The 21,038-nt window shown below is 37.8% G+C and overlaps 1 protein-coding gene across 1 annotated transcript in view; it reads right to left on the bottom strand.

Annotated features, from left to right (window-relative positions):
* The window catches only part of USH2A (usherin), a 513,845-nt gene that overhangs the window by 470,291 nt on the left and 22,516 nt on the right, over positions 1–21,038 (bottom strand). Inside the window, exons 3-4 of the mRNA XM_063288775.1 lie at positions 3,717–3,852; positions 1,540–1,603 (exon numbers count right to left, since the gene is read on the bottom strand). Of these exons, the coding sequence (XP_063144845.1) occupies positions 1,540–1,603; positions 3,717–3,852 (200 nt within the window). The remainder of the gene's footprint in view (positions 1–1,539; positions 1,604–3,716; positions 3,853–21,038) is intronic.

Raw genomic sequence — 21,038 nt, forward strand, 5'->3', positions numbered from 1 at the left:
ACTCCCCACTGCCATCATTAAGTGAGGATCGCAGCTTGGTAAGCAAGTCCCAGTTGGCTCGCAAGCAGGCTGGCAGGTAAGTAAGCTGCGGTGCATGGTGTGAGTGCGGTGGGGCCTGGGGTGGATGCTGCCAGGCGGGGTAGGGTGCACAAGCAGCCCACAAGGCACCACATGAGCACAGCAAGATGTGGCTGATGCCAGGCAGGGGAGGGTGTGTGAGAGGCTTGTGAGGCGTGGTGTGAGTGTGGCAGAGCTGGGGGTGATTGCTGCTGGGCAGGGGAGGGTGCAAGTGACTTACCGGAGTGACCTGCAACCTTCTACGCCAGCTTCCCCATTGACTTTGCTTGTGGAAAGCCAGTAGGGAAGGTTGCAAATGGCAATCATGTGACCATGGGATTCTGCAACCATCATAAGTATGAGCCAGTTGCCAAGCGCCCAGATCGTGATCACATGACCATGGGGATGCTGTGATGGCCAGAACTTTGGAGACCAATCATAAGTCTCCTTTTTCAATGCCGTTGTAACTTCGAAGGGTTGCTGAATGAATGGTTGTTAAGTGAGGACTACCTGAAATTCCAATGTTATTGTGCAAACAATCATTTTAACTGGAGCTGTCCTTTATTATATTTGTTGGTTTACACTGAAAAATAATTCGTGTGTTGCTTTTTCACTCAACTATATTTTAGATTTATTGCTTATTAAATTATTAATTTATTTATGTACTACTTTGACAAGCCTTATTATTTAAAAAGCAGCATAGAAAAATTTAAACCTCCAATATCTAAAACAGGTTAATAAAGGCAGTTATAACATGAATTTGGGGTAAAAGACTTAAAATAGGAATGAAGATATCTTTTGTTACCAATTTGTTGTTGCTATGAGTCATTAATCTTTGGATTTTGAAAAACTGGTATTTGCAATAATGAAATCCAACATACAGCACAAGCAGTAATGGCACCCTTCAAAGGAATTTCAGTCCTTTCATGACTTTTTCATGTTGTATGGTCTTCAAACCACTACACCAAAGCATTATGGAAAATACTTTGTACATCTACATGTACTATATCTCGTCTAACCGATTTCTTCTGCTTGATGAAATGTAGTCTCATTTTTGACTGAGAGGGAAGGAAGGGCTGCACAAAGTTTCTGGAGAAAAATGTAGGTTTCCCATGTCCCATAACAGCTTAGTGTGTTTCCAGTGTTCCAGTGTGCATGCTGTAGGCAAGAATGAGGGAGATGCCATAAAGAAATCAGTTGTGACTTCGGAAAATCTTACAGCATATGGATATTATGCCATTGGTGGACAAGGGTTTGTTTGTTTGTTTGCTTGCTTAATTTCTTGCTTAATATCTTGAAATTACAGCAGCCTGAATTCATGCAGCTAATTATAAGCCTCGTTTGCATTCAAGTTGCATGAAGTTACAGTTACACATCTAATCATTTTGAAAAACAAGCCCAAGAAACCAACTTATCATAGCTATGTCTTTTCTACCTTGCTCACTGCATTTTTAAGTTTTGTAAAATTGAGAATGTCCCTACCTGTTTGTAAGTGCCATTTGGTACAATCTGAAATCTTGCATGCTCCCAACAAATTGCTCTGAACCTGCAAAAATACATTATAAATAAATAATCCAGTTCCATCAACCAGAAAACAACTCTGTGCTGCTTGAGGAGATCTTAAATTCAGCACACAGAGCTCTCTCTTGCACAATTACCTTTTCTGAATGAAACCATCTTGGTTCCGGACAAAACTATGGAAGGCAGTAACTTAATTTTTTTTATTAAAATGATTTATAATAACTTTATGGGAACATTTTGTACCTATCCCTTATCTGATTACAGAGGTGGCAGAAAAACTGGCTCATTAGACAGAAGTAATGAGCCAGTCCATGTGCCATCTCTAATTAGAGAAGAGATATACTGGAGACAACTACAGCTATCACTTTATGTGATAAAGATGAAAGGTTTATTTTTAAGATTTCTTTTTCTCTTGCACAATTGTTCTGCATCTGGTATTCAAAATGACAGTGCCAACCATAAGCACTTTGAAACGAGAAAACTTTCAAGTTTTGATGTATAGGAGCTCAGTGGTTTTTGAGAATAAATCAAACTTTCTTCAGGCAGATGCAGATATATTTAGGACTCAGCTCCAAATTGCAGTACGTTCTGGATCAGTGATACTCAGCTTTAATAAATCTGCAGAACCAATTCATCACCAAACAGAATTTCAGGGAGCTGCAAAATCACTGAAACCTTATATTGACAGCCATGTTCAGAAAATGCGGGGGGGGGGAGGTGGAATCAATCTCGGCATCACCAAATATTCACTCAGGATTATTTCAATAAATTGGTATTTCTGATATGTTCTTTTTCTTACTCCTTTTCCGCTTACTAAATTAAACTTTCCCAAAAGTTTTAATATTATGTTTTTAACTGACAAAGGAACTTAAATATCTTATTGCAGAAACAGAACTAAAAACAGTTTACAATTCCAGTCCCAGCACTTGGGGTAGAAGAGGGGATGAAGGTCTAGGTCTTAGATGACCAAAATCAGCAAAATCACTTATGTGACTATATTTTATTTCTATAGTCTATTATTTATCTTCCAACGAACTTGTAGTACTAACTTAATCACATGTAAGGAACACACTAGAATTCAAAAACAATGGGTTGTATTCAGTGTTGGCTTTCCAATAGTGACAACATTGCCCATGGAAGGGTGGCATGCTTGTTCTTTCCAACCTTGTACATCCCTTAAATCAGACACCCAAGCAATTCTCCAAGTAGATTCTTGATAGCCTTGAGCAAGCTCTACTTTATCTTAGTGAAAAGAGGTGAGTTACTGAGCTACATTATCATGCTATTGATGGCTACTAATGGGAAAAGTAGTTTAGCCAACTATAGTTATATTAAAGGAACATTATAAACAGAGTACTTGTACCATAAGCATTGAGTAAACTGTATGATTATGAGTACAGTGAGTAGACTGCATGATTATTTATTTATTTATCAATCACATTTATATGGTCGCCCATCTCACAAAAAGTGACTCTGGGCAGAGTACAACAATCAACTATTATGCTATTAAAAGCCTGCATGTTTAAGGATAATGACTTGAAAACATTCTGAATTGAAGTTAAAAAGTGTGGGGTCCAGATACCTAAATCTCCATCACTTGTCTATAGTAGCTTGTAAAATTGAGGAAATAATCCTTTTTTTAAAAAAATCATAATATTGCTACAGGTGCCCAGTATGAGTGAAACTTTTCCCTTTTTCATTGAACAGATCATCTTTTGCCTGGTTTATCTATCTGAACAATTTCAAATAGTACAGGACAAGGTGCTCAGAAACTGTCCCAGCTAATTGCCTCCTTCCCAACTGTACTACCAGTTTGCTACCAGTTTGACTACCAGCTTTCAGGTAGTCAAAACTAGGAATGGGTCATACATAGTAATCTGTTTAGGATTACTTGTACCAGCACTTCTAAATTACTGTGCCAGTATCTATAAAACAATGATAAAGAAGATAAATAAAGCATCTATACATCTATAGAAAAATGTTTGAGAGAAAACTAATAATAATAACAACTCAATAGGTGACCAAAAATGCCTAATCCAGTCTAAACATCTGGCTGACTCTGTGACCAACCATAATAAGCTTGTTGAATAGTTCATTATATATCTACCCATTCAAGACTTTCCATCAAAATGACTTACCATTTAAATTTTGCCCAATTCGCCATATACCATCAACAGAGGGATCTGCTATTAGCCCTGTGAGAATTCTGGAATCAAAGGCTGTATCATCATCTTCCAAACCATTTATAAAGAAACTAATTCTGTTGTGATGAACCTATACATTGAGATGTGGAATGGAAAGTCCTATAAAAAAACTTGTCTTAAAATAATGCTACAAGTCTCTATCAAATTATCTTGGAATATACTGTATCAACAGTTTCAATATAATCCAGTAAAGAACAGCAATAAGTATTTATTAACCATTTCTCGTTTAGAGAAAATTGTACCCATGTATGAAAACAGAAAGACCCTCAATGGTTACATTAAAAAAAACTCAAAAGTTCAAAACAGAGTCAAATTAAAGGATCTTTTTAGTTCCATGTATATCACAAATAACACTGTGACAATTTAACACCAGTGTAATCTGGTCATGTCTGTGCAATAGCCATTTCCATCAGTCTTTTGATGATAACATTAAAAATCTAGGAAACAATAATCATTTATTTATTTATCATATTTATACAGCCACCCATCTTACAGAAATGTCACTCTAGGCAGTGTACAAAAAAAATCATAAAATCAAAATATTAAACCAAGTACAATTAAAAGATATCAACAATATTATTCATAACAAGATAGTTGGGAAAATTGATGTTAAAAACAATGCAGCTATCTTATTAAATCACCATTTCCTTGAGATCTCCAAACCTGCTGACATAGCCATGTTTTAAGGGACTTCTGGAAGGATATCAAAGATGGGGCCAATCATACATGGTGGGGGGATGATGTTCCACAGGGCAGGTGCCATGGCAGGAAAGTCCCATCTCCTGGGTCCTGCCAGATGAAACTCTTTCACAGATGGGACCTGCAGCATACCCATTCTGCCGGACTGATGGGACGGGCAGATATAATCGGGTAGAGGTGGTCCCTCAAATAACCTGGCACCATGCCAGGAATGGCTTTTAAGGTCAAAACCAGCACCTTGAATTGGATCTGGAAGCAAACTGGAAACCAATGCAGCTTGCAAAGCAGAGCTGTAATGTGTACTGTTCTGGGGACACATATAACTGCCTGTGCTGCTGCATTTTGCACCAGCTGAAGCATCTGGATACTCTTCAAGGGCAGCTCCATGTGCAGTGAATTACAGTAGTTCACTTGGGAGTGACCAGGGCATGAGTGACCATGAGCAGAGCCTTCTGGTCCAGGAACGAGCACAACTGGCACACAACACAAAGCTGTGCAAAAGCCCTCCTAGTCAGGACTGCCACCTGCTCTTCAAGCAGGAGTCTAGGAGACCCCCAAGTTGCGCACTGGGTCTGTTTGGGGCTGTGCAGCCCCATCCAATACCAAAGATGGCTTAGATGCTGGATGAAAGTTGTCCAGTATAGTGGGATCCAGCAATGGTTTCTTGAGGAGAGGGTGGACCAGTGCCCCCTTAAGGGGCAGAGGGACAAACCCATCACTAAAAGAAGAATTCACTACTGCTAGAGCCCACACACACACACACACAGCATGTTTAGTTAGCCAGAAGGGCCATGGATCTAATGAGCAAGTGGCTGAGCTCACAGTCATAAGGAGTGATATATCATTTATTGGCAATTTCTCTTTCATCAGTATGTAAGTTGCTATGCCATACAATTAAATATGTGTGTGTGTGTAACTATTAAGCAGCTACAGAGCCTTTACCTCCTATATTCATAGAAGGCAAAGGAATATTGCAGGATAATCTTCAACATATTTTCTTTTGGCTCCTTCTGACTGAAAGCTCTCCTATGTCCCCTGCTTCTTGTCAAAAGTGAAGGTATACAATTCTCCCAATTTTTGGAATGTTTGTTATACTGAAATACAGGTAGTCCTCCACCTACCACCTATGATTCAGCAACAGCTCAAAGTTACGATGGTGCTGAACAGATGGTGGTTACAACCGGTCCTTGAATTTCTGGAGTACCCCCGCAGTCACATGATTGTGATCTGGGCACTTGGCAACCGGTTTGCACTTACGACTGGTTACCAAGCACCCCATGATCATGTGATTGCCATTTGCAACCTTCCCTGCTGGCTTCCCCAGAAAGCCAATGGAGAAGCCAGCAGGGAAGGTCACAAATCTCTGGGGTGTCTCCCCCACCTGCACACCCTCCCCCAACCTCTCTGTGCTTCCACAACACCAGCCATGTGCACACCCCTGCGCCACACCCATGTACCCTTGCACACCCTCCCTTGCACCCTCATGCATCTTCCCAACCCTCTTTTGCACCCTTGCGCACCCTCCCCAACCTTGGAAACTTGTGTTATCTTGTGCATTGTACAAAAAGCATTAAGATACAATATTAGAATATTTCCAGTTCTTACTCAAGAATTTGAAAGCACTGCCAATCTTTAAAGAAACAAAAAAACAAAAAACAAAAAGCAGAGCATGGTGAATTGAAATGAATTGTGAACGATCTTTCAATGGTCCATTCAGATGAAACATTTAATTTGAAATAATTGGCTTTTAGCCATATTTTACCCAACAGGGCACAGGTGCTGGGCTAGAAACCAGGAGACTGAGAGTTCTAGTCCCGCCTGAGGCATGAAAGCCGGCTGGGTGACCTTGGGCCAGTCCCTCTCTCTCAGCTGACCCCCCTGAGATTCCCATGTTCTTCCTGCAAGATTAGCTACACATTTTTCTTCTTAAGAATGTTGTTTGTTTTCTTTAATACATTTCAGAATCTTAATTCCAAATTTGGTTTGTTTTTCCAGTTGCTGTGTTCCATGAATCTCTTTCAATCTTCTGTTTGCAACAGGAAAATTCAACTTATGTCTAAGCTCAGTTCCAGGAAAGCCCTGTAATGGTTTCATTCTGATATAACATCGTTTACCTAATTTGGGATTGAGGTATGTTTCATGCAGGAGATATACTTCACTATCTTTGTGAGATTATTCATAATAGGAAAATATGATACTGCCATGATGTGTAATGTGAAAGGATAAGTGCTTTTTTTTTTAAAGCAAGTAGATACTATAGAATGGAATGATACTATTCCAGTGTATGGTATTAACTATTCCTAGATCTCTCTATACTATGTTTAACAAACAATGAGTTAATAACTAAGCCCCAATTTTTATGCAAATCAGAAAAAAGGGGAAATGAATGAAAAAGGCACTACATTTCATTCCTCATGAGGGAGAAATCATAAAGTATTCCATGCAACTTTCTACGTTACAGGAACCAGTGAAGATTACAAAAAAAGTTATACTGAAAAGATTAGTTGAATGTCATACAATTACTGCTGAAAAAGTTTAGATGATTCAGTTATACAAGCAATTAGTGACATCATCACTCTTACAAAGTTGTCCATGTTGCCTACAAAAATCTTTCTTTAAATTGAGTTGACTCCTGGAGATACATTGATTGGCAACATACATAAGTGATTTACTACTGCCATCTTCTGGGATGTGTTCTGATTTCCCATGTAGTCTACAGGCTATATTCCCTGGTGGTTTCCCATCCAAGTACAAACTAGGTCTGATCCTACTTTGCTTTTGTTAGATCAGCCAAGTTCAGCAAAGTGCTACCAGTGAACTAGATCTAAATCCCAGACAACTACTGCTTCCCTTCCTCTCATGCTTCCTATTTTATATTATAAGCTCTTCTGGGCAGAGTTTTGTCCTTTTGCACCTAGTAATGAATTGTGCACTAAAACACTGTGTGTGTGTGTTTGTGTGTGTGTATAGCATTCAGTATATAGTATGTTCCAGGTTATCAAACAATATTCCCATGCTGCTTTCCACAGCAAGCCACTATGCATTCACTCCAGATGTACAATGAATGTGATTCTTCATCCACATCCTGAAGCTTACTGAGAGGCTACTGGACAAGCTGGATGTGTCTTCTGACATGCATCAAGATCCGCATCTAGAATCCATACATACTAATGATTCATGATTACATCTGAATGGGGCAACAATTTGGATGCAGTGATGTATACCTACATGCTAATGGATCACTTATTCTGTTTTATTCTGTTTTAATAACTCTTGAAAAAAATCATATGCAATAAACTTTTTGTCCTTTACTGATGCACAGCTTGTTCTAAGGAACAAGGTGGAATGCCAGAAATGTTAGAGCTTTTCCTATGGCTGTTGTTCCTACTGTTGCTCCTGCCAGTTTGTAGAAATCTATTTCCATTTTGCATAAACAAGTACTCATGCGTTTAAAGGGATGACTTGTCTCTCCAAATAGATGCTGAGAAAAGCTAGAGTACTTTAGTCTGCCTTGATATCCACTCTAATCAAATCAAATGGGACTGGAATAATTGCATCCTAGAAACACTGAGTGTCTGAGAACAAACAAAAAGGTTATGAAAAGGCAGAATAATTCAATGCAAAAGCAAAAGTGAAGCTCTGAAAAATTCACTTGGAAAATCAGGATACAAGCATTCAAAGTACCATCCTACTGCCAATAAAGCCACATACATTTCTGACCAATATAAAAAGCTACAGTTATCTATAAATTAAGCTAGAATTGTTATCATTAATGAATCAGGCAGCTCAGACTATACTAAAATTTTAAGTAAGAAAATGTAAAATGAATGGAAATGGATTTTTATGATGAAAATTCACTTTCCCTGAATAAATAGAAAATACAGGTCCTTGGGTTTATTCTTTTTATTTCCAGAAGTAGTCAATATTATATGGGTTTGAGAAAACATGAAATCATTGCCTTTCCAGTGAAAAATCTGAAGTGTATTACCATAATGGCTAGGCAGTATAATTTGGTTCAATAAAGTTTTCACATATGAAAATGTTCCTATTCAGAGAATATTACTCATATTCTTAATTAGCTTTATCCATTAATACAGTGTTTCTTAAAGTGTGGTCCTAGGATCCCTGGGGGACCCCAAGACCCTCTCAGGGGTCCTCAAAAACAAAATTATTTGCCAGATAATGAAGATATTTGCAAAAATTTAAAACAATGCCACTCTTCTCATTTTTTAAAATTTGTTAAAAATACAGGGTTTTTTTCATGAAAAACATTTTATTTGTGTTAATATCTATTGTGTTTAATATTGTTATTTTTACATGATTTAATAAATATATATTCTATGAATACATCAATTTTAATTTTTAATGATAAATATAACCCATACAAATGTTTTGGAGTCCTCCATAATTTTTAAGAGTGGGAAGTGGTCCTGAGAACAAAAAGTTAAAGAAACACTGCATTAACACAAGCATGCAAATCAAAGAGACAAAGGTTTTATTTCATCTTAATATACATTCCATAAACACCTGATTTTATGTCATATAATGTATATATCTATACACCCACACACAAAACAAAGCAAAGCAAAACAAAACAAAATGTCTTTGTGGATCAAAGGGGGGTATTGCTTGCCATGTTTTTCCTTTTTCCATCTCACATTTTTTTATAGCCTGTTACTGTCTTTTGCTGTTTGACTGTTATCATTATAAAAGATACAAGCTTTTCTATTTTGTTATTTGTAGCATTATCTCATGTTTTACAACATCTTTGCACACAACACACAGGCAACATGAAATACAACTAGTGGAAAGTTCTCAGTGGTATTAATGCATAAAAAAGAATGTGGTTCCATCTTCACTGTCTTTACCCAGCCAAAAGCTGATGAACAGCCAATTTTCCTTTATCACATTAGCACAGCCATGAGGGAAACGCATTTGTTCTAGTCAGCTACACTAAAGATACTATTACCAATCTAACATATACATGTTTTATATCAGCAGTATTCTCAGAGTATGAGAGAGCCAACAATATATTAACACTAGCATGACAGTTTATTTAAGAAAAGAAAATTGTCTCTGTAGAGGGACAGAAGTTAGAAATGTATGGCTAAAGCTCAGTGTCACTGGCCTAATAAAGGTAATAATTCTTCTGCTTTCTTTATAGCAGGTAACAGTCCAGTGACAGTCCTGTCATATCATTCAAATAAAAATGTTGTCTTTTACAAGTTTAAGTGCACCTTTATTTTTAAGTCAGAAATGAAAGGCTTCTTATATTCACTTCCCTCGGTAGGAATATTTGTGTTTCGGGTTGAGGATTAGCCTGCTTACCTCTATTAAAGGTGGGTCAATTACAGTAAGTTCGAATAACACACTGTGGTATCTCCTATCAGACTCTCTTCCATTTTTAATACTGAAGCAAGAGCACCTTTCTTTGCAGAGAAGTTAAATAGACACTACTTATAGGGATAAAGCAAAAAAGGTAGCTGAATGGGCCCAAGATATCATATCACATTAAAACCAATGCTTACTGGTATGTACTCCTTCTATACCAACTGGCCTTTTTATTATAATTTTACATTTACATTTATTTTATAAGTATGGAAGGTTGCTGGTCTTCAGTTGTGTTTAGATCTTAAAACGGGGACGGACCTCCATTTTTCAAAGGATAAGGGCCACAGGGCACAGGGTTATAATGTAATCTGATGGATGCTTTTGAGGTCTGCAATTATTTTTGTCCATTAGGATGAATTAAAACTAAAATAGGCACAGTAAGCCAATTTTCCTTTGTTCTTTAACAGAAAATTATTGGGTAACTGCTCTGCTGCTGTTTTGTAATTTGCTGATTTTTGATAGCATAATTTTGTTGGATTCCAGAAACTACACTTACACAAAGTAGTACACAGGTGCTACATGCAATTTGTTGTCTATGAGATGTTTCTTACAGCTCTTCTAGAGTGAAAGTCTCATCCGGTTTTGCATGTGTCAAGAGGCATACTGAATCAAAAGAGGCTGCAAAGTTGCTTTGCTGTCCAACAATGGAAGGTTCTTCCAATCTCATTCATGCACTGGCGGCAACCTTTCATGATTTTGTGGATGTCAGAACATTATACTATCAGGGCTACAGCATTAAAATAGCCCTACATATACAGAGGTCCAATTAGGAATGCCTTCCCATTTTCAATATTAATTGTGGATTAATATTGGACTAAAAGGAGCTTCACTCCTGCACAGGAGTGGAGCAGAAGTGAGCAGACAATCAGTCCATGGGATACTTGTGTTCTCTTCAGTGTTATAAATTAGATGATGTGACCCCAGCTGGTGTGCTAGGAACGTTTGAGCTCCACTTAAACAGTTGGTCCAGTTGATCATGGATAAAAATCTGTCAAATCTGTGCAAGGATTGATACCATTGATACCAAATGGATAAAACTCTTGAATCTATTCACACTACTGCATGCCTTTCAGATCCTTCCTAGTTTAGTTTATAAGGTTCTTCAAGCACTCCATCATGCCAATGATTTCTTAGATTATTGAGACCTTCTTTTTACAGAACTTTCCCCACAAACTTAAAAGAGACAATCATGAGGCCTTACTTAAGAAGCCATCTCTGGTCCTGAATTCAACAACTATTGCAGTTCTGGGAACTCTTAAAGGAAATGGTTCATCTATATCCTTTAGACCAGTGTTGTTGCAGAGACATTTTTGGTCATTCTAATACAACATCTGTAATGGTAGAGATAGGGAAAGCTCAGTCATTCAGAGAAACTGGATCAGCTTGGAGAAGGCCAATGAATATGATTGGAGAAGAAATTCATAAGACATATGAACAGAGACTGAAGGAGTTGTATATGTTTAGCCTTTAGAAAAGACAACTGGGGGATGTGGTAGCAGTCTTCAAATATCTGAAAGGGTATTTGACAAGAGCTGTTCTTGTTTGTTTCAAAGTGCAGGTGACAAAATAATGAGTTTAATTTACAAGAAGGCAAATTTCAATTATATGTTAGGAAAAAAGTTCCTAACTATTAGATCAGTTTGACAGTAGAACTAGTTACCCAGAGAGGTACTGGGTTCTCTTTCACTGGAAGTGATCAAGAGAAAAATAAACAGACATCTTTCTGGAATGCATTAATGTGGATTCCTGCATTAAGCTGGGGGTTGGATTTAATGTCCAGAACACACCTTTCCACTATAATGATTCCATGACTCCACAACCTTCTGGATCTCTCAGTGTTTTTTATAATATGGATGATCACATTATCCTTTTTGCAGTGAGGAAGCTGGGGCTTGGAATTGCCAATAGCCTATGGTTCATCTTTTACCTCTCTGGGTACTTTCAGAAGGAGGCACTGAATAATACAACACCTTGGGAATTATTCTGGTAGGTCCTGCAAAGCTCTATCATATCTCCCATGTCATTTAATACCTATTTGAAGTTGCGGGGAAGGCTCAGACACAGGATGCTGTTGGTATGCTTATGACACTCAGCTGTACTCCTTTTCTGTGAATTCAGGGTTGGTTGCACTTCTTCAAATCCTTCATGTGTCTCTGGACTCAGAATAACTACAAGCAGGAGAACAAGCTATCTGAATTTGGGTAAGACAGAAGCTAGTCTTCAGAATTCAGAAGATATGGCTCTTTTATATGGACTTAATGTCCTCTCTTTTGCCACAGATGTTATGTGACAGATCAGCACATTGCAGACTCTCCTGGATCTGGCTTTGAGTCTGGACAGCCACATAACATCAACTGGAAAACCAGCCTTTTGCAGTCCCATTGTGAATAACATTTTACTTTTTTTTTTTTGTATGGGTCCTCATTATGGAATAAACTGCTGCTGGAGTTGGGGGCTTATCTCTTCCTTGTGATGTTTGGTTGTTGTTGTTTATTCGTTTAGTCGCTTCCGACTCTTCGTGACTTCATGGACCAGCCCACGCCAGAGCTTCCTGTCGGTCGTCGACACCCCCAGCTCCCCCAGGGAGAAGTCCGTCACCTCTAGAATATCATCCATCCATCTTGCCTTTGGTCGGCCCCTCTTCCTTTTGCCTTCCACTCTCCCTAGCATCAGCATCTTCTCCAGGGTGTCCTGTCTTCTCAGTACCGACATATCTCTGGTTGTACTGATCCATTTAGTTTCATGGCAAGAATACTGGGGTGGGTTGCCATTACCTTCCCCAGGGATCGCATTTAGTTTGACCTCTCTGTCATGACCTTCCCGTCTTGGGTGGCCCTTCACGGTTTAGCTCATGGCATCATTGAGGTGCTCAAGCTCCAGCACCACAACAAGGTAACGATCCTTTGCTGAAGGTGATGTTTGGACCCCCTTGTAAACTATAACTTTTTTTCCCACCATGCTACTAGCTAATCATATAGTTTTATTGTTACATTTCTGAAAAACTTGCATAGCCATGTGGTATACACAATTTGCTAAGTAAACAGTACAAGAATAAATAAGAATAAATACATTTTGTGAAATGTAGTTCTTCATGCTCATATAAATCATAGAATGTTTTTTTAGGGATGGGTAACATTTCTTCAACTATTCACCTTCAGGTCCATTTCATTCTGCTTCAACATCAGTCTGCAGTTTTCTAAAATTAGCATAATACTTCATATTTATGTTTTATTTATGTGCCATTACAAGAACATATATATAGAATGACCATAAATTTATCAAAGCATTGAAACATCTATCTGTAGCCCACAATAATCAATAAACTAAATTCTAATAAATTTTAACAATGAAAATATAGGAGATACAATTTATAAATAAATAGGTAATTATAATTAAGCATTCTTAGTAGACCTTTCCATATATGTCCTTTTATGAAGTTTCTGTAGCTCATATTAATAGAATTTTTAAAAAAAAGACCTTTGTGCTGTTTCCCCCCTGTCCTGTCCATTTTTTCTTCAGCCCAATACTTGTACAGCTTCTGAATAAGCTCAGCCTACAGGAATAGACACTACATTAATTCCAAGGTGAGAAAACAGATTAAGGTTATGACCAAAATGACAGGTCTATGGCTTCCTTGAATGGCTTAATAGAGACAACAAATCAAGAATGTTTTTGATGACAATAGATGCAAGCAAATACAATAGTTAATAGAGGTGATGAGAAATTAGTAATGGCTCTTTGTTATATAATCAAAACATTCAAGGATGACATGTTTTATCTGAGCCTTCATTATCTCCAAATATTAACATTTGAGTGGAATTTATTATTTTTAACTAGCTGTACCTACTTGGGTTCATGAAGGTAACATGTTCATAATTATACAGATACAGATTGAAGTAAAACTAAAATTACTCAAATGTTCTCTTTATACCAAGAGATTAGCTTCCTGAATGAAGCAAAACTGATTTCAGAAGCCAGTTTTCTGAGATGTCTACATTGTTCAAGAATTGTACAGCGGATTGCTAAATGTGTTAGTCCCTTCATTCCTTTGTTTTTTAATATATGAAAGGCACTCTCAACAATATGGCCACTGAATTTTCAATAAAGCCTAAGATGGGCAAGGGTTCATAAAAATTTGTGGTGAGGTATTTGTCATTAAAGTAAATAAATTTCATACGTTAGCATAAATCTATTCTCCAAATAATCATTCAAGAAATATTTCTGTCTAACTAGAAGTAAAACAGTTAGGCTTCTGCCAAAATAATGGTGGTAAAATTTAGTGACACTTTACTGCGCTCCTTTCTCTAGCTATGATCTAAAATGAAATAAATGTGAGATGAATACATTCCATAGCTTAGCTGTGCCACATATGATATGACCTCATTTATAATATAAAAGGAATTGATAGCTTCTTGGCTAAAGTTCTTTGAAGGTAAATGCTATGGGTGCAAAGTTGCCATCAGTCATGCAAGAATAATTCTATCATGCTGTTAAATGACGTATGCAGGAATAATTTAAAAACTGTCTTCCATCTACTGTACAACTTCAATCCAAATCTACATATATTATTTTACATGTGCATGGTCATGAAAGCCACTAAACCAGTAACAGAGTTACGGAAAAAGCAAGGGGAGTTTTAAAAACTACAGAAAAAATGATAACTTACGTACCCAAGAAAAGAGGTCAATTGTGGTAAGTACAATAACATCTGATCTCCTCTTCCTTGAGGCTTTGCTTTAGATGTGCAATGGTTAATTACATCAAAGGATAAGAACTCAATGGTTATGGGTCAATGGACCGTGTAGGGGTTAATAAGGCAGTGGTCACAGGTAAAAATGAGTTTGCTGGTATCGTAATCTCTCATTCCAGTATTATAAATAGTAATGGTTTTCTTCCAGTGAGAGCAGGAGAGTTTTTATTAGAGAACCCATATGAATGCACGCAGGGGAAAAGGGCAATTATCCTCTTTCTTTTTCCCCTTTCTTTTGGAAAGAATTCTTCAGAAATATAAAGTCTTTTTTAACTGCGTTATACATTAAGATAGGCTTATTTTTCCTGATCTTTAACTGGAATAGATATAATAGGCTAAAAGTGAGAAACATATATTTCCCAGTTAATTTATAAGAAGAAGGGAGACATAGTAAGGTTAGAAGGAGAACAAGGAAAGTAGGAGTAAAGGTCTAGCTGAGGAAATTTTGGGGATGAAATTGGTTGTCCACTAAATCATTGGCTAGTGCTTTAAACCAGAGTCACTGGTTTGAAATGGGTGGCTATATAAATTGAATAAATAAATAAATATGCAAATTAAGTACCTGATTTTGGACAAAGGTACCAGCTTAATATGTTATAAGGAGGCCTGATTGGATCAGAGAAACCTATATAATCATCTTTTACCCATTTGAGTTTTTCTGACTACAGTGAAGGTGGGGGATGTCCACAGCAGCTCACACTCTATCATCTATGGGAAACATTATCTATCTCAAGTGCTTGCGAGAAGCGCACCTGGAGGAAGGAACGAGAATGCATTGTCTTGTCAACAATGCAAAGAATGCTCTGTCTAACCGAGTACCACTTGAGCTAGAGGCAATCTCGGGGGCAAAAGTAGGTAAAGGTAAAGGTTTCCCTTGACGTAAAGTCCAGTCGTGTCCGACTCTAGGGGGCGGTGCTCATCTCCGTTTCTAAGCCTTGGAGCCGGCGTTGTCCATAGGACACTTCCGGGTCATGTGGCCAGCATGACGACACGGAACGCCGTTACCTTCCCACCGAAGCGGTACCTATTGATCTACTCACATTTGCATGTTTTCGAACTGCTAGGTAAGCAGGAGCTGGGATTAACAACGGGAGCTCACCCCGCCGCGCGGTTTCGAACCGCCGACCTTCCGATCGACAGCTCAGCGGTTTAACCCGCAGCGCCACCGCGTCCCTGGGGGCAAAAGTAGCTAACCCTTTTTCTGTTAGAAAGCAAAAGCATTTATACTTAATGTTTCCATGATCATTTAATTTTTTTATTTATTTATTTAATTGCTCTATAAGCTGCCTCAATTCTAGGTAATGTATAATACATTAAAAATGTTAGAACGAAGCATTCCCCTAACGTCTGCCTTTACTTTGTTTTAATATTTTTAATGTATTGCTCATTACCTACAGTCATTTTCACATGACTGTTCAACTAGTGGATTTAAAGGAATAAATGTATATATTACTAAGCAAGGAATGGATTTGTTCTATACTGAGAAGACTAACACTAAGAAACTCTGTTATAATGAAAAGAATACCACCTGATGAAAATAATATGCCTTTGAGTTTATTTCCTTCAGTGTCACTTCTAAGTTGATAATTAGCCCACAAGACCAAGCAAAGTCTGTACAAAGTGAAATGATCTTATACTATCACTAGAAATGGAAGGCATTATTATTATTATTATTATTATTATTATTATTATTATTATTATTACCATTATGATCATTGAACCTGCATATTTTATAGAATGGTGGTACTTCATCAATACCACATAGAATAGGAATTGTTCGCACAAATAAATACAATTTCTTGTGAATGAGAGAAGGAAAGAGTAAATACATGGTAATTTGTATGCCACTTATGAATGCAGGGGATTAGGTGGGAGAACAGCAGTCATACATACATATCCACAGTCAGATCCAGGCACACACACAAATACACATGCAGGCAAATATTGAAACACAAACATACTGATAAACATAATCAAATATACACATACCCATAAGTGTTGTAGAACCCAGAGGCAGAGAACATGGCAATGAGAGAAGGAAGAAGTCACAAGGTGACAGGAAGGTGGCATAATGGGGCAGAGTTCAAGGGAAAGATAGGAATAGAAGGAAGTAGAGGAAATCCTGATGGGGAGAAAGGTTATTGGAGGAGAGAAGGGGAAAAGACACAAAGGAGAAAAAAACAATGTGAAAGAATGGAGTCAGCAGATAGATCATTCATGGGTGGAGGGAACTCAAAGAGGCATAGCATTGTTGGTGGACAGATCAAAGATAAAAGGCTAAAAAGCATAGCAAAGAAGGAAGTTGTAACAAAGCAGTTAGGTACCGGTGGACTGAAATAACTGGTGGGATGTGGAAAGTGCCTAAGGAAGTGGCAGATGATTGACTCACCAGTGGGCAGATGGAGTAGTGGGCACAGTGGGGAAGGGCTGCAGGCAAAGGAGAAGCTCTACACATTATAGAAGAGGATGAGGGAGGGATAGATGAAGGAATCCACAGTGGACCCTGGGAACTCAAATCACTAAAAGAAGCAGGAGGAGGACACAGAAACCTTTGTATTGATGGCAGGATTTATAACCGCCTCTCTTAGACCACCCCCTAGAGGAAGCAGATTGGCTTTTGCGGTAACATTTTATGCTGCCTTGAGTTGCTACAAAAAATTCAACAAATGTTTTGCGAATCGTATTATTTGTCTTGTGTGTTTGTGCTCTAGTGGTGATTCTACCGTTTCCACTCCTTTTCTGACTTTTTACCTTCTCAGGTGGCTGGGTAAGAGAAGTCCATTAGTTTTTATTCAGGCCACTAGGAATCAGTCTCTCTATATCTGAGATAGAGAATATTCTTGTCACCAAATCCAGGAAAACATAACTTTAATTCTCCTGTGAACTGCATCTCTTCTGGAGAACCCTTATTCTTACAGCTTTTTTCAGATATTAGGCAGAAGCAAAAATTCTTTGAAGACCAGCACATTGCAGGTTGCATTGTCAAAGCAAAATACACACACACAGACACACACACAAACACAGTTAGTTGGTTCTGTTTATCCAAACCTTAGCAAAGTAAAGGAAAAGTTATCTAATGTCAGTGCATGTATGATGAACTAAAATAGTGAAAACTGTCCAAAGTTCAGTCTGGTACTCTAACCGAAGCTCTGTGAGCACACAAAGGAAATTTCAGACCTACCAAAATGTACCTTATTTTCTTAGACTTACAATTCTGTTAGTTATTTATTTATTCATTCATTTATTTATTTATTTTCTATCCTGCCTTTATTATTTTTATAAATAACTCAAGGTGGTGAACATACCTAATATGCCTTCCTCCTCCTATTTTCCCCATAACAGCAACCCTGTGAGGTGGGTTGGGCTGTGAGAGAGTGACTGGCCCAAGGTCACCCAGCTGGCTTTCCTGCCTAAGGCGGGACTAGAACTCTCAGTGTCCTGGTTTCTAGCCCATTGCCTTAACCACTAGACCAAACTGGCTCTTATCCTTCATTTGTATGAATACAGCAATTTCTCTATGGACTGAATGCAAATACCAACTTAAATCATAGTCCTAATGTACTTCGATTCAGGGTGATAAGGGTACCCTGGATGCAGTGTGGGAATACTTGCTGTACTTGTCAGTGGCTCCCTGAAGAAGCCTTTTCCTCGGTTCACATGGTAGCTGGAATCTCAGGAAAACATGCATTTCAGCGAAGGAGGCATTAAGGAGGTAGCAACAGAGTACAATCACATGCCACCTCAGTAATGCCTTCTGAACTCCAACATGTATTTTCCTGGGATTGTGTGTCTACCATGAGCAATCAAGAAAAGGTGCAACTTTTTTTTAAGGTGCCATTGAGAAATATAGCCAGCATGCCCATGGCACATCTTTCTTACTTTGAATTTAAATAGATGCACGTTTCTAGTTCTCAAAATGGTGATTCACCTTGAATCCAATTCAGTTGCAAATGTACAAATATGACCTCAAAATAAATAAAACGAGATGGTATACGTGAAAGAATTAAACTATAAAATTTTAAATAAAAACAAAACATAATGGACTAAAAGGCCACAAGTTGGTGGAGGCACACACACAAGATTTAGCAAATGGCAATCCAGATTTTCCCACATTTTCTACAGTATTTCAGCACCCAATTCTTTCCTTACAGTGAACCATTAAAACAACCTTAAATGTGAGGAGATGAGGATTATGATGTTCCTCATGATTCATCTACAGTTTATGACTCACAGTTGTTTCTAAGATAATAAATGAATCTGATAAAGCCATTCTTCTTCATTTCCCATGTTTAGAACTGCATAAAATATTTGAATACCAGTGAATTAATGTTAGTATAGTAGGTTCACCCTAGCTTATAATATGCAGCATATCCCAAGGTTTAGTCTAACATAAAGATCTAATTTATACAGTGTGCATGTGCAATTTTCTGTATCTTCCTGTGTGGCATGCCCAGTTTGAATGCATGTATATGTATAATGTATAGGTATTTAAGCATTTGCTACTTCATTTTAATATTTGATTTAGAATGAAAACTGAGAGAACACAAAGGAATGTACTCATATCTAAAGCTTGGCAAGAGATAATGAATTTATATAGTAAATACATGAGAACAAGAAACATGTCACTTTAACATGAAAGTGCTTCTCTGCGTATGTCATGAGGAATTTATCTGGGGCCTTGTTCTTGACAAGACAGAAAAAGATGCAAATGCCATGTTAACAGAGCAGAAATCAAAGGATGACGTCCGGGAGGACAAGCTAGCTCAGATAATTTATCTATGTAATATTTGACAGACTAATGGCAACATCTAAGCTAGTAACAAAATTGCTGATGAGTCTGCTGACTATGGTCCTGTTTTAACTAGTAATCTGTCTTTCATACCCTCTGATCTTCATGTATTCAGTAAGGAACTAAAAATAGGACTGGAGAATATCAGTAGAGAGGTGATGAATGGGCAGACTGAATCCAGAAAACTAAGATTCCAATAAACTGTACTGGTCAACTTTGTTTTAGAGGAAAAACAGACCTAAAAGATACAAAATAACATAAACCCAATATTAATATAAGTAAGGTCAGAGTTGACAAAGGACAAAAGCATGTATGTAACTCACATAAAGAATGTGGTACCTAGGACTTTTCTTAGCACATTCTATGCTCCATTGAGTTGCTAAGCCACATGAGAACAGGGCTCCTAATTAGGTCTGCATACTAGATAAACCAGGCTAGGACAATTTAAGGTGCTAAGGTAATTTTAATTCTTAGCTAATTCTTCAGTATGAGCCAGGTTCCATCAACAGTCCAATACAGAAAATATGGCTTGAGTTCTAGGAAACTTACAGTATGGAAGTGCACAGCAGAGAAGTTTTAGACTCTGTTTTTTGGTCTGAAGTTCCTGAAAATCCCTAAGGAAGTTGAGGGACAGAGTTAAGAGTCTTTCTGAGCAATGCCAAATAGGGCACAAGAAGACAATATGCTAAAAAATGCATCTGATTTTAAGTGGCTTTTCTCTCACACTTCGCTTATTATTTAATTTAATATTCAAGAGGGTTTGCTTGGCCCTCCAAAGGGATTTAGGATTCATTCAGGCCTATATCAACAGACCTGATGTCAACAAGATGTCTCAGTATACCCAACTCATTTAATACAAGATATTTGATAGAGTAAAGCAGACAATTACTTTGGGAAATCTGTTTTCTTCACTGATTTGGGAAGAAAAACTCACATATGCAGGAATTCCAAAAATTACCTTATTCTCAATGGAAATTATTTTTAAAAATCTCCATATATCCTCAAGTTTATAAGGTGCCCCAAGGCCACATTGACTGATGGCATCACTTCTCACTAATGTGAAGATTTGCAGTTTTAGAAAGATTTGGAAAGAAGGGTATAGTTGGGGGCCTCTAAGCTTTGGTGCCCTAGGCCTTAGCCTAAAGCTGGCCCTGAATATCTACTTTTGCTAGGGTTCTGCAAGTAGTCACTCTCCTAAAGGAAAAAAGATCTTTCCGAAGGGCTGAGTGTTAGATATAGCATTATCTTATTCTGCCATAGGTGAGTTTTTTGGAGGCAAGAAGGAGAAGGCAGCAATAAAAAGCACTTTTTAATTCAACCCAACCGTGGTTCTTTTGAAGCATTTTAACACAAAAAATATGAGCCTTTTAGGACAAGTGGTAGGGTGCTTATACACTCTCTAATGACTTGGCTTAATTATCATATAGAATTAACTATATACAGTAACTAGTTACAAAATACAAGAGCTGGCTAAGAATTACAATGCACTTTACATTTAAGAAAACCATAATGTGAGTGTGCTCCCCTTACCACCTCTAAAAAGTGATTTTAACTGCTGCACTGAAAAGTCATTTTCAATAGGATGGAGCTGGGAAGAGGAAGATTACACCTCCCTTTCCAATCCCTC

Source organism: Candoia aspera, chromosome 1, assembly GCF_035149785.1.
Source record: "Candoia aspera isolate rCanAsp1 chromosome 1, rCanAsp1.hap2, whole genome shotgun sequence".
Lineage (NCBI taxonomy): Eukaryota > Metazoa > Chordata > Lepidosauria > Squamata > Boidae > Candoia > Candoia aspera.